The sequence below is a fragment of the Paroedura picta genome, chromosome 1 (assembly GCF_049243985.1).
Source record: "Paroedura picta isolate Pp20150507F chromosome 1, Ppicta_v3.0, whole genome shotgun sequence".
Taxonomy (NCBI): domain Eukaryota; kingdom Metazoa; phylum Chordata; class Lepidosauria; order Squamata; family Gekkonidae; genus Paroedura; species Paroedura picta.
The window spans coordinates 107,235,619-107,248,683 of record NC_135369.1 but is presented as its reverse complement, the minus strand read 5'-3'; the positions used below and the strand labels follow the sequence as shown (position 1 = coordinate 107,248,683).

At 41.3% G+C, this 13,065-nt stretch overlaps 1 protein-coding gene across 1 annotated transcript in view; it reads right to left on the bottom strand.

The window, feature by feature from the left end:
• Positions 1 to 3,796: 3,796 nt before the first annotated feature.
• IFNGR1 (interferon gamma receptor 1) overlaps positions 3,797 to 13,065 on the bottom strand; it is a 30,952-nt gene continuing 21,683 nt past the window's right edge. Inside the window, exons 6-7 of the mRNA XM_077351646.1 lie at positions 9,840 to 9,955; positions 3,797 to 6,979 (exon numbers count right to left, since the gene is read on the bottom strand). Of these exons, the coding sequence (XP_077207761.1) occupies positions 6,569 to 6,979; positions 9,840 to 9,955 (527 nt within the window). The 3' untranslated portion in view covers positions 3,797 to 6,568. The remainder of the gene's footprint in view (positions 6,980 to 9,839; positions 9,956 to 13,065) is intronic.

Sequence of the window (13,065 nt, the reverse complement as noted above, 5' to 3'; positions counted from 1 at the left end):
CTAAACAGTTTATTTCTAACAACTGTTTGAAAGACAGGGTAGAAAGACTGTTATAGACCAGAGTTTAAACCATAATTGGCTAGGCACATCTGATTCTCTGATATTAACAAATATAGGACAATTATGAAACATTCAATGTTCAGATTCACCAGGAACACCAAATGGATCACCATCCTGGTGTGAAGAAACAGATGTGCTTCTCCCCCTCCTCTCCAGCATTGGGGGCAGAAGGTGATCTTCAACCCTTATCAAACACCTCTGTGCCCTAAAGAATAGTATCAAGGCAGGGGAGAAACCCACCAACAACTATAGGCACATAATGGGGAAGATACCTAGACAGTCAGGTCACAATTTAGCTGTAAGTTCAAAAATACAGAAAGGTATTTAAATTCTAAGATGATTAGCAGGGTCGTGATCAAACTCAGACTTGGAAAGTTCAGTTGTTCTTACTGTAGAGCAGAAGTGGCCAAACTGTGGCTCTCTAGATATCCATGGACTATAATTACCACGAGCCCCTGCTAGCAGTTTACTGGCAGGGTCTCATGGTAATTGTAGTCCCTGGACATCTGGAGAACCACTGTTTGGCCACCCCTGCTGTAGAGGTAAAAGTAAGCATGGTAACCCCCATAAAGGATAACATCACTGATGCTAGATGGAAGAAGTCAACTATATGGAAGAAGTCAACAACTATAAAAGAGCACCTTGTTGTTGAAATGGGAGAACATAGGGAATCCTGGCTCTGGTCCATTCAGTTTAATATATTCTTCATCCAGCAACTGACTGAAGTATGCTTCTTTGCCCATTTTGGTGTTGCCCTGATCTTGTAAGGGCACACTGTGCTGTTATAGCAAGAGTAAATTAAAGAAATCATCCAACTTGGTAACAAATCCTAATCATAAACCCCCAGAGCTATGTTTGATTACAGCAGATATATAGGAGGTAGACAGAGCTGACCAGATGCTAGGCCATATGATAAACACCAAGAGTCATGGGGTAGTATAAAAAATTGGGCATTTATATGGTGCAGCTGGCTGTGCATAATCTTTTCGTAATTTATGAGGCTGGAGCATCTGGTGCATTGCTGTCATTTTGTCACCCCCCCCCCCAGTATCTTTTGAGTATGAAAAAGCCGCCTTGCCAATCAATGAAATAAAAAGTAATTAGGCAGATTCATTATTGTATTGCTTATAAGAAATACCTTTCTCGGAGATGGCCGCACATAGTTTCTTTTCTGATTTACTTGCTCTTCATTTCATAGAAAACTACTTGCCAAGTAGACTGCTCCTCTTAGTCTGTCCAAAGATGCTTCCCATCACAAGGGAAGTCATTAGCCTGTAGCACTCAGCCATACAGTCAGGCAACTTTTAACATTTTCTGTGAAGAAGCCAAAGCTGAAGGGTGAACCACACTGGATGAAGAAATGTGCTCCCTAAATAGCAGCAGGAAACAGAATAATAGAATCAAAGAATCATAGAGTTGGAAGGGACCTTATGGGTCATCTAGTCCAACCCCCTGCACTATGCAGGCCACTCACAACCCTATCACTCATCTACTATAACCTGCCACCCCTTTGCCTTCACAGAATCAGCCTCTCTGTCAGATGGCTATCCAGCCTCTGTTTAAAAATTTCCAAAGATGGAGAACCCACCATCTCCCGAGGACGCCTGTTCCACTGAGAAACTGCTCTAACTGTCAGGAACTTCTTCCGCATGTTTAGATGGAATTTATTTTGAATTAATTTCCTCCCATTCATTCAGTCTGTCCCTCCAGGGCAAGAGAGAACAATTCTGCTCCATCCTCCATATGGCACCCTTTTAAATACTTGAAGATGGTTATCAGATCCCCTCTCAGTTCTCTCTTCTCTAGGCTTAAACAGACCAAGCCCCCCTAACCTTTCTTCATATGTCTTGGTCTCCAAACCCCTCACCATCTTTGTTGCCCTCCTCTGGACACGTTCCAGTTTGTCAACATCCCTCTTCAACTGGGGTGCCCAAAACTGAACACAGTACTCCAAGTGAGGCTGAACCAGAGCAGAGTATAGCGGCAGCATCACCTCCCGTGATCTGGACACGATACTCTGTTTGATACAGCCCAAAATCCCATTTGCCTTCTTAGCCACTGAGTCACACTTCTGACTCATGTTCAATGTATGGTCTTACTAAGACTCCTAGATCCTTTTTGCACATGCTACTGCCAAGACAAGTCTCCCCCATTTTATATTGGTGTATTTAGTTTTTCCTACCTAAATGCAGAACTTTACATTTGTCCCTATTGAACTTCATTTTATTCAGTTTAGCCCACTTCTCAAGCCTCTCAAGATCATCCTGTATTCTGATTCTGTCTTCTGTTGTGTTTGCTACCCCTCGCAGTTTAGTATCATCTGCAAATTTAATAAGTATCCCCTCTAATCCCTCATCCAAATCATTTATAAATATGTTGAACAACACAGACCCCAGGACAGATCCTTGGGGTACTCCACTTGTCATTCTTTTCCAAGAAGATGCTGAATCATTAACAAGTACCCTCTGGGTACGATTTGTCAACCAGTTATTGATCCACCTGACAGAATTAGGATCCATACCACATTTTACCAACTTATGAACAAGAATATCATGTGGAACCTTATCAAAAGCTTTACTGAAATCTAGATAAACTATGTCCATGGCATTCCCGATCCAGCAAGGTAGTCACTTTCTCAAAAAAAGAGATAACGTTGGTCTGACATGACTTGTTCTTATGAAACCCGTGCTGAGTCTTAGAAACCACAGCTCTCTGTTCCAGCTGCTCAAGGACCGAGTGTTTATTTGTTCCAAAATTTTGCCAGCTACAGATGTCAAGCTGACGGGTCGATAATTACCTGGATACTCCTTTTTCCCTTTCTTGAAGATGGGGACAGCATTTGCCTGGCTCCAATCGTCTGGCACCTTACCTGTTCTCCAAGTGTCAAAAATAATGGACAGAGGTTCAGAGATGACATCTGCAAGTTCTTTTAGTACCCTTGAAATCATTCATTTCATTCATTCATTTATATGGTCACAGACCAGGATATAAAAAATAAGAAAAGATAAAACATTAAGATTGTGAAACATGTTGGGAGAGGTGTAGAAAAAATGGTCGTAAATAAAGAGGTGTTTTGTTTCCTTCCAGCAGGCTTGAATTGTGTAAGCACAAAATTTTGCTTCCTTTTGGTGTAACCTCCCTTACAAGACGGGATGGATAAGCTTGTTATGAGCTGTGCTATACAGGGGGCAACAAAAGATATGTTTCATTATTGGACAGGTGCACAATTTCTCCAAGACTGGTATTCTTTTATATTTGCCCTCCAGAGGTGCTGTGGACATGGTCAAACATCTTGCTACTGTTAGCGCTCTATTTTTTGCTGTCAACTGATGAGAGGTAAGCAGTTGGTTTTAATATGTATCTCATGGAAGGCGATGAGAGAAAGGCTGGGGTGTTTGCTAAGTGCACTTGTCTTTCAATATCTTGTTTTTTGGGTTTGTTTTTCTTTGCCTGAGAACTCACTTTCCTGATCTTCACCAAGTCTCAGTAGATTTTTTGGGGAGAAGCCCAGGCTTGCAAGTTTGGTCTGTTTTACTAGAATGGAAGGGGTCCTAAAGGAAAGGGCCCTCAGGCTTTGACTTTTATTTTGAAGCACAGATATAGGGACATGGGACTGACCCTTGCACTCTTTAATACGCTGGTTTTGAGTCATATCATGGCATTCGAGACACAGACTATCATAGGATGGAGGAAATACGCTGGAAGCATACACTGAAACCAAGAATGGGGTATGGTGTGTCATACAATTCTGATTATATTTTTAAAATCATATGGATATTAGTACATGTTTGATATTCAAGGGTATAACTATGTTTTTGAAAAATCTGAATGTGTCCCTTTGGATTCCATCTCTGAATATGGGGCCCTCAATCTGACATTTCAGATGTCAAATTTACTCAATACATTGCTTCAAACTAGATCCCCAAGTTCCACAAACATATGAACAATCTACATATATTGAGAAAGGCACTTCTGAAAGTCAGTATCTTTAAATGCAGGAGAAAAATCCAGTTTGGATAATTAGGCGGCCAATTAATTCAGCACTTACTTGAATTATTCACATTCAGCTAGGGATTTTTCAAGTTTCTAGCACCTGAAAAAATATGGTTATGCAGATTCAGCAAGACTGCTATTGCCAAACAGATGTTGCAGCAGGAATTGATTTTGATAGTTGCATTAAACACCATGATATGTACCCAACCATCCCCTGACTTCAAGGAGCAGGACCTCTTCTTGCTGCAGAACTCTGAGACTCCAAGTTTTCCTCCTGACGCCAAGGAACAGTACAGGGGGCAAAATGGGGACGGCCGTGGGACAGCAAGAAACAGCAGAAATCACAATCTCTACCCTCCCTCAGCAAAAAAAAAGAAGAAGAAGAAGAAAAAAAGCTGTTTCTCTGTAAGAAGCACACAGCTGAAAACATGCTAGTAGAACCCACTAACCTTAACTATAAATCAGATTTCAGTTCCTCCTTTTAAAGTGTGTGAGGTATATGCTCAATCCCTTCTTAATATGTACTTATTGGGTGAAGATTTGTTCTACAGATTATCTTTTCAAAGTAGAAAAGAGCAAGTCTGGTAACACCTTAGACTAACAAAATTTGTGGCAGCGTATGAGCTTTTGTGAGTCACTGTTCACTTCTTCAGACTCACAAAAGCTCATACCTTCCCACAAATTTTGTTAGTCTTTAAGATGCTGCTGGACACTTGTTCTTTTCTGCTTTGACAGACAGACTGACACAGTTACCCATTATGATGTCTTTTCAAAGTTTTAAATCCAGTTACTATAAATCCTTCTACTGCCATGATCAAACTCAATAAATCTTCACATTTTGTTGAATTCATATTTTATATGGCTTGAATTGTTTACATTTGTAATGTAACTCCCCCTTCCCAACAGTGATTATCTCCTTGCCCCCTACTATGAATCAGTATTGGTTTCATACAGCTATATCAAATCATATGCAGGAAAAAGGGAACTTCACATTATTGTAAACAAAGTTCTCAGTGGCCAACAAATTTGAAAGCATAAATCAATAATTACAAGGAGAATATACAATACAGCTATAAGACAATACATGGCTGTGAAAATTGAAGGCACAATCAGTCAAAAACTACGATTTCCGAGTCCCACTCTTAGCTCTTCATTTTGAATTAAAACAGACTTAAGAGTTTTCATTTGGGCTGAATCATGCCCAGGATTTACAGTTCCAAAATAGCAGGTAACTGTGGAAGCTGACAACCTTCAAGAGCATCAACATTTTAAAACATTTATTTTTCTCCTCAATATTTTCTCTGTGGCAGTACAACATGCTTAAGAAGGAAAACATCTCCATGGCGTTTGGGTTGCTAGAAATCTATTCTGAAACTCAGCTTCCCATTCAATACCAATGTCAAATTAAAAATTGTTTATACTACAGAAGCTTGTTACATACCTTTTAAAAAAATACATAAACACAAACAGTGCCTCAAAATCATAAATGCAGTGAACCAGTCAGGTTCAGCAGCTCAGCTGTTACCTAAAAATATTTAAACCCACCATAATATAAAGGAACTACATATTACTAGAAATTCTTTTGTCTTATTTGGGTACTATGCAGCATCCAGACCCAATGGGCAGAACTGAGGGAAGAGAATACACAGATGATTTAACAAAAAGAAATCCTGGATAGAAAAAACACATTTCACGCCTAAGAGGTTAAAATTATTGCTGCTGATTCTCACAGCTCTTTTGGGCCTGCTAGCTAACTTGAGTTGTAGCTTTGGATCCTGACCAAGGACTTCAAACTTCACTTTTCAATAAAAAGGAAGAAAAAGGAATCAGAATATTTTAACTTTGTATTAAACTTTAAATCAAATATTTTTGTGTAGTGGCTACAGAGAATTTTGAAAACTTGATCAGAAAAATGTTAAATGATATAGAGATCCACTATTCTCAAGATTCTCGGAAATGAAACAAATGTTTGTTGGAAGTAACACTCCGCTTAACATCTGAAGGCAGCAATGTCAAAATAAAAATGGTGAGAAAGTGCAATGCGTCCAGTAACGTAATGCATTTCTAAAAAGAACAAAGTGTTGAGTAAATTTCTCACCCCTATCATACAGGTCAAAGTATTGCTACTATAACATACATGTACTAAAGAAAATTTAAGAAATGAGTGTATTTTTTCATAAATGCTTCTGTATTGACAAGCGAAGATCAAGATGTAACAATCTTAAGTGCTAATCCATTCACTTCGACAGAAACCTCCACGCACACAAGAGGTTACCAAGCAGAACTTGCTCCATTGTGTCCTTGGTGCTCTCATGTCTAAAAGATGTCAATTATTAAGGGAAAGTTGATTCAGTGGATACATTTTGTACCCACATTCAATATCCCAGACTTTAAGCATTATCACAGTTTTAACCCATGTCCACTGTTCAAGTCTCCAGTTTTGTGGACTTGTTTCTCTGTGCTTCAGCCTCACAGATCTACTTTCCTCTGTGGTTTCTAACTCATTAGTAGCCATCTATGCAACCGGTGATTCGGATCCTATCCAGTGAGGCTTGTCATATCCAGACACCTTCCTACATGCTTCTAAGTCTGTGGGTTGTTTTATGTTTGGAACATCCCCATCTGAGAGACTGTTACACAATTCTTGGCCACTGACAGACTTAAAGTAAGTGCCACTGGCTTCATGACTGGGTTCACTCGGGCTGCTTTCTTCAGCGCTGGCTTCCTGGATGGTCTGGGATTCAATAACTATCTTGCTAGAGGCCTCAGAGTCACTGGTCTCAATTTCTGTTAAGTGATCAGTCGGTCCCATTGGTTTTCCATCTTCACTCACTGGCTTATAAGCTAAAGATGATATAATTGCATATTTCCCATCTGATTTTGTCTCAAAGATGTTGACAGATTTTCTGCTTCTTACTACAGAAACCTTAAAAATGTAAACCAAAAGGAAGAATTAGCTGTTAGTTAAATTGTTTGGCAAATAAACATCCCCTAAGGGCTATTTCTCATCAAGCTGAAGATCAGTATTGGCTAAGATCAGTATTGGCTAAGTATTGGCGAAGCTTACAATCTATGTATGTTCATTACATAACAGATGGTAACTAAATGTATTATTGTCTTCTTCCCTCCCTGCCCTTACTTCCTTTTTGCATTCTTTTACATAAAACTTCCATCAGACACCACAGGCAGACCTGGCATACTCAGGTAGGAATATATATGGCATAAAGCAAAATTAAAAGGTCACAAAACATCAGCCATTACCATTCTTTGCTTTGCACTGTCTTTATTAGAATGTAAAATTCTTATGTCCTGCCTAATATGCGCTTAGTATAATTATAAAGAATATTACACACTACATAACTCTGATACCTGTACATGAAAGAGTAAAAACTAGGCTGTTATTGTATTCTCATCAGAAAACGTGAACTTCAGAGTGGGATTGACAGAAGGGTTCAAAATAATTTTCTCTGCATGCTCCATCAGTATTTAGTGATTCAATTGTCAGTTGTTGTTATCTAACCAAAAGGACCTTATTGTAGTGCAACTGAAATTTTGATGGCTACTAAATGGCAGACCATCAGGCAACAAAACTGATATTCAAAAGTGAAAATTTTCATTAGCTGCCCAACATGGCAAGCAACCAATTCCTAAGTGAGGTCCCCTCTCATTTGATTTCATGTTGCTATTTCTCAGATGACCACAAAGCCCAAAGAAACACGAAGCACTCAAGATTCCAAATTTTGCTATTAACATATTTAAATGAATGCTCAATAAACGCTACTATGGTTAGAGATGGGCACAAATTGGTTTATGACTCTAAATTACTCAAAAAAATTGTCTGTTTTATGCCCCCTGAACTAAGGTTTGGGCGAGCTATCTCCCCTAAATATTTCCTGGACTTTTTGTCCAACTGGGACTGGGGTTCAAGCCACTTAAGCCCAGCAGCTGAGCAGGGTGATCTGATCAACACCTGTTAGGTTTCCCCCTTCCAAATAAAGTGAAGCAAAGAGCTGAAATGGATGGCAATCATTTAAACCTAACACCTTGATGCATCTGCCCAGCAGCTCTTAGATTTAAAGCACTCCATTTATCTTCCCTCTGTTTGGAAGTGGGGCTAATGAAACAGACTGTCCCAAAGCAGCTGATTCATTTGGGGGCTTTTGGTTCAGTTTGGGAACACCCCAACCCAAAGTTTTCCAATTGGTACTCATTCCTAACTATGGGAATTTACTTATATAACAGGACTAACAGTACAGTCTTAGGCAGACTTATTCTAACCCAGTGAAATCAATGCATAGAACTTCACTGGCGTTTACTGAAAATGCTCAACTGTTTCTTCAGAGACTGATATAACATTTTAGGCCTAGAAACTCTGGTATCAATCTACTCAAGTATGTGGCTGAAAAACTGCATGTAGAAGGATATTCCAGCAAAGTTTTCCCTACAGCACATCTGATAAGAGACAAGCTAAGCTTTAAAAACCTTGTCTCTTCAAGGAATCTTTCTGCGCTCAAAGCTAGTTTTCTTTGGGTCACAGTCCTACAAAACACTTCACAGGAAAGTACCTACTCCCCTACAATCATGATTTCTCTTGCTATGTCCTACACAACAAATGAAATCTATGTAATAGCTCACCTTTAACTATAAGAAAAACACTTCTGATGAGATGGGTCTGAATGCTTTGCCTCAAAATGTTTGTCACAGTGTGAACACACTCAGTCAAGTGAATCTGTACCCAGCAGCTCACCTTCCTAACTCATTAGATGGCTAAAATCAGGACGTGACCTGAGTTTGGAACTAGTATCATACAGCCTCTTGGGTCCTTGTTTTTAGTATGAATGCCTTCCTCTGTGTGTCAATGGTCAGGAAATAAATTTTATAATAAGGGAAGCCTGAGAGTCCTGAAGTACAATACCAAAGATGAATATTTTAACAGAAAAGGTTTTTATTTGTATATTAAAACATTTATACCCTGCCTATCTTCTTGCCTCAAGGTGGCTGCAAAGATTCCACTTAAGATTGTTTTCAATACTGACACTGCTAGGATTATGTTGACACAAAGTATGATAATGACTTAATACATGGGCTGATCCATTTAATGGAACCAATTGTACATAGAAAGCTAGCGCTTTTAAACATATGAAGTGAAACTGTTATTAGTCTCTTCAGTCAACAATCAAACAGGAAAGGAAACATCACCAAATTATTTGATAAAGACCAAAAGGTAAAGGTAAAGGTATCCCCTGTGCAAGCACCGAGTCATGTCTGACCCTTGGGGTGATGCCCTCTAGCGTTTTCATGGCAGACTCAATACGGGGTGGTTTGCCAGTGCCTTCCCCAGTCATTACTGTTTACCCCCCAGCAAGCTGGGTACTCATTTTACCGACCTCGGAAGGATGGAAGGCTGAGTCAACCTTGAGCCGGCTGCTGGGATTGAACTCCCAGCCTCATGGGCAAAGCTTTCAGACGGCTGCCTTACCACTCTGCGCCACAAGAGGCTCAAAAAGGGATGACACCACTAGTAATTCCTCTGCTCTAACAGCTATGATCAGTTTGTGTTTGCAACTATCAGGCGATGCTTGTATTGCGTTATAATGATGTCATCTGCATGGACATGACGTCTGAGTAAATACTAGAGGTATCTGGAAAGCCTTCTTCACTTAAACTTGGCATGCTCTATTGAATGCTGTCTAGTATCAATATAAACAGAAATGGTAACACTGAGCCTGTTCAGATATTAAAACACAGAGAACAAGAGATGTTGTAGGCTGCTAAACAGAACCTACCAGAGATTTGGGTAGTTGGAAGTTTCTACGCTTAGCCCATCTGCAAAACAAGATCGCTGCAATAATTATAACAACAGCAACAAACAAAGTAATTCCTCCTATGGCAGCTATTACATCTGCAAAATGAAAGGAAAAAAGTTTGAGACATTAGCAGGACAGTGAATATCTTCATTACTACTATTTTATGTCTAGATTTGCTACATGTTGCAAATAAGAAGGGATCTTATACAAAGCCAAGTAGCCCTTCCTTGGTAGCATATAGCTAATCTGCATGGTACCACTGGGGTGTAATATGAAGTCACAGGTTTTTGTGAATGCATACAATGGCATGACTACTTTAAAATGGGTGCCACTTAAAGACCTTCATAGTTTGGGATGGACAGGTTTCTACCAGGATTTCTGGGGGGAGAGGATGCTGAAGAAGCCAGTCTGCTGTCATATTACCCTAACATTCTCCTCTCCCATAAAAATGATTAGGAACAGGCAACTACATTATGTCTAGTCAGATGTTCTCAAATCTCCATATAGATAAAAGAACACTCTGCAATAGTACCAAGGTATGAAGACAAAAGCATTTAGGTATGACCACAAATAGGCTCACAAGACAAAATTCAGATCAAACTTGGGCTAGTTTGGAGTTCAGAAACTGATAATCAGGGAACAAGCATTCCCAGAATTTTACTGGACTTTTGGCTGGTTTAGTTTGGTGGTTTAGGGCTTCAGTCTCTCTCCTCCAGCTCAGCTGTTCTGGGCTCCCTTGAGAAGCACCTTTAAAGAGACTGCACAAGGGAGTTAGACAGCTGGGCCAGCAGAAAAGAGGAAGTGAAATGTCCTACTGCCATAATTAACCCTCTGTTTTGCCCCCCCCCCCCTTGTGGTGCAGAACAAAACTAAAGTGATAAATGAAGCACTTTCCCAGGCAATCCCTACTCCCTTTCTCATCACAACCTGGAGAAAAGAGGGGTGGAAGAGACTTACTTTCCACCATATCCTAGCCATGGGAGTGATGGAAGATCTCCGGAAAAATGGAAGCGTGGAAAGATCTAAGATCTTCTTTTTCTCCTTTCTGTTGGTAGTAGCTCCCTAAATCCAGCAGAAAGGCTATGAAGGCTCAGGTCACAAAGATAGCCCAGCTGGTGTTTTTCTACCTTTGCCAAGCAAGGCTACTAGCACCCTACCTGGCCCAGGAACACCTAGCCACAGTGATCCCTGTGACGCTCACCTCCTGGTTAGACTTTTGTAGCTCGCTCTATGCAAACCTGCCCTTATCCTTGACCCGGAAATTGCAGCTGGTACAAGATGCAGCTGTGAGGGTCCTCATAGAAACATCTTGGAGGGCTCATATCCAGTGCTAAAGCAGTTACATTGGTTGCCAGTTGTATTCTGAATCAAGTGTAAGGTTATGGTTTTGACATTTAAGGCCATTTGCGGTCTGGGCACAGCATACCTGAGGGACTGTCTAATGCCTAACCCCCCACGCAGAGCACTTTGATCTGTGAATCTGAATAGATTGGTGATCCCCAGTTCACGGGAAGTATGCCTGGCTTTGTTCAGTGTCGGGGCCTTTCTGATCCTGGTCCCTACTTGGTGGAATCAGCTCCCAGAAGAGCTAAAGGCCCTGTTGGAGCTATCACAATTCCATAGGGCCTGCAAAATAGAGCTCTTCCACCAGGTGTTTGGTTGAGGCCAGGATGAGGAACATCTGTTGGGTCCCGCCTCTGAACACCCCTCTCCTGTCACATGGGACTGGTGGGGCCTATTGAGCTTGACAGAAGTGAAGAAGGTTACAGTTGGTGGGTATTTTGGGCTTGTATTTTAAATCCACCATGAGTTGGCTAGACTGGCTTGGCCATGAATCACAAACCAAACCACGTTTTCCCAGTTTGTGCCCATCTCTATCTACTTCAGAATGCCACTGCTGGCTCTTGGGAATCTAGGCTCAGTGGAGAAGATACATGTATCCCAATTTGTATACCTGAGCGACAGGGATTACTGACCCTCTCAGTAGTAGAAAGACTCATTCACCAGATCCCAACAATGACCTTAACCTGATCTGTATTCAAAGGGAACCCACAACAAAAATAGGTAGTCATAGTCACAGTGGCCGCCAGAAGACTAAACCTGGAGGTGGCTGAAGCATCAATACTGACGTTACATGGAATTAGCAACTTGGGTGACGTCAACATCACTACAAGATCACTTCAGCAAAATGGATTAACCGGCATATCAGCAGAATATGCCCAGTCTCTACATTCTAACACCAGGCACTAAAATCAGGCTTGGATATGTCCATAAGCAGTGGTCCTCAACCTTTTTATCACCGGGGACGGCTCAACGCTTGACAATTTTACTGAGGCCTGGGGGGGGGGGGGGGGTGTAGTCTTTTGCCAAGAGACGTTGCCGCCACCTGAGCACCTGCTTCGCTTGCTTTCCCCCCAGCCCCCCTGACTTCCCGCCGTCTGCTGGGGGGCTCTGTCAGCAGCAGCTGTGCAGTGCCATGCCAAGGGGGAGCCCCAGCCATGGTGGCCATTGGAGAGCACCAAAGGCGAGCCAGCAGCAGAGTGACAGGGCAGCCCCCGAGGCAGCAACCAGGGAGGAGGATGAGGAGGAGCTGCAGCCCGGTACTGACTGATCTACGGACTGGTACTGGTCTCCGGACCGGGGATTGGGGACCATTGTCCATAAGTACCTACTTGAAGCCAATTATTGCAGTTCTTCTGCTCCTTGCCACTTTTATTCCTTCAAATCTCATTTCTAGTCTGGTGCTGCAAGAAATACCAGGCTAGATGTACCTGGAGAAACCCTAGCCTCGAAACTGTGGCTTTTTCAATGTTAACACACTCTGGAACAAGCACAAAGCATTCATTCGGTAATTACAGAGGACCCATATAACTGCAGAACTTTCTGCTTTGTAGTGATTAGCTTCAAATTTGTATGTTAAATGCAACTGCAGTGCCAGCCTGCCCTGTGCAGATCATGAAAGCACTACTGATTGACCTGCATTTCCCACGGCCTTTCTTGATCAAACATATGACTGTCCTATAGCGCAGTCTCCTCCTCATTAATTTACAGCAGCCTTCCTTTCCCTGTTCCCTTTAAAAAAAATCATTTCACTTCCTCTCTGATCTTTGTTTTCTTTGCGGATGAACACTTTGCAAATGACTGATTCCTCACTTGTCTATTCATTCTTAAATTTATATTCCTCACTATTTCCACAAACTCAGAG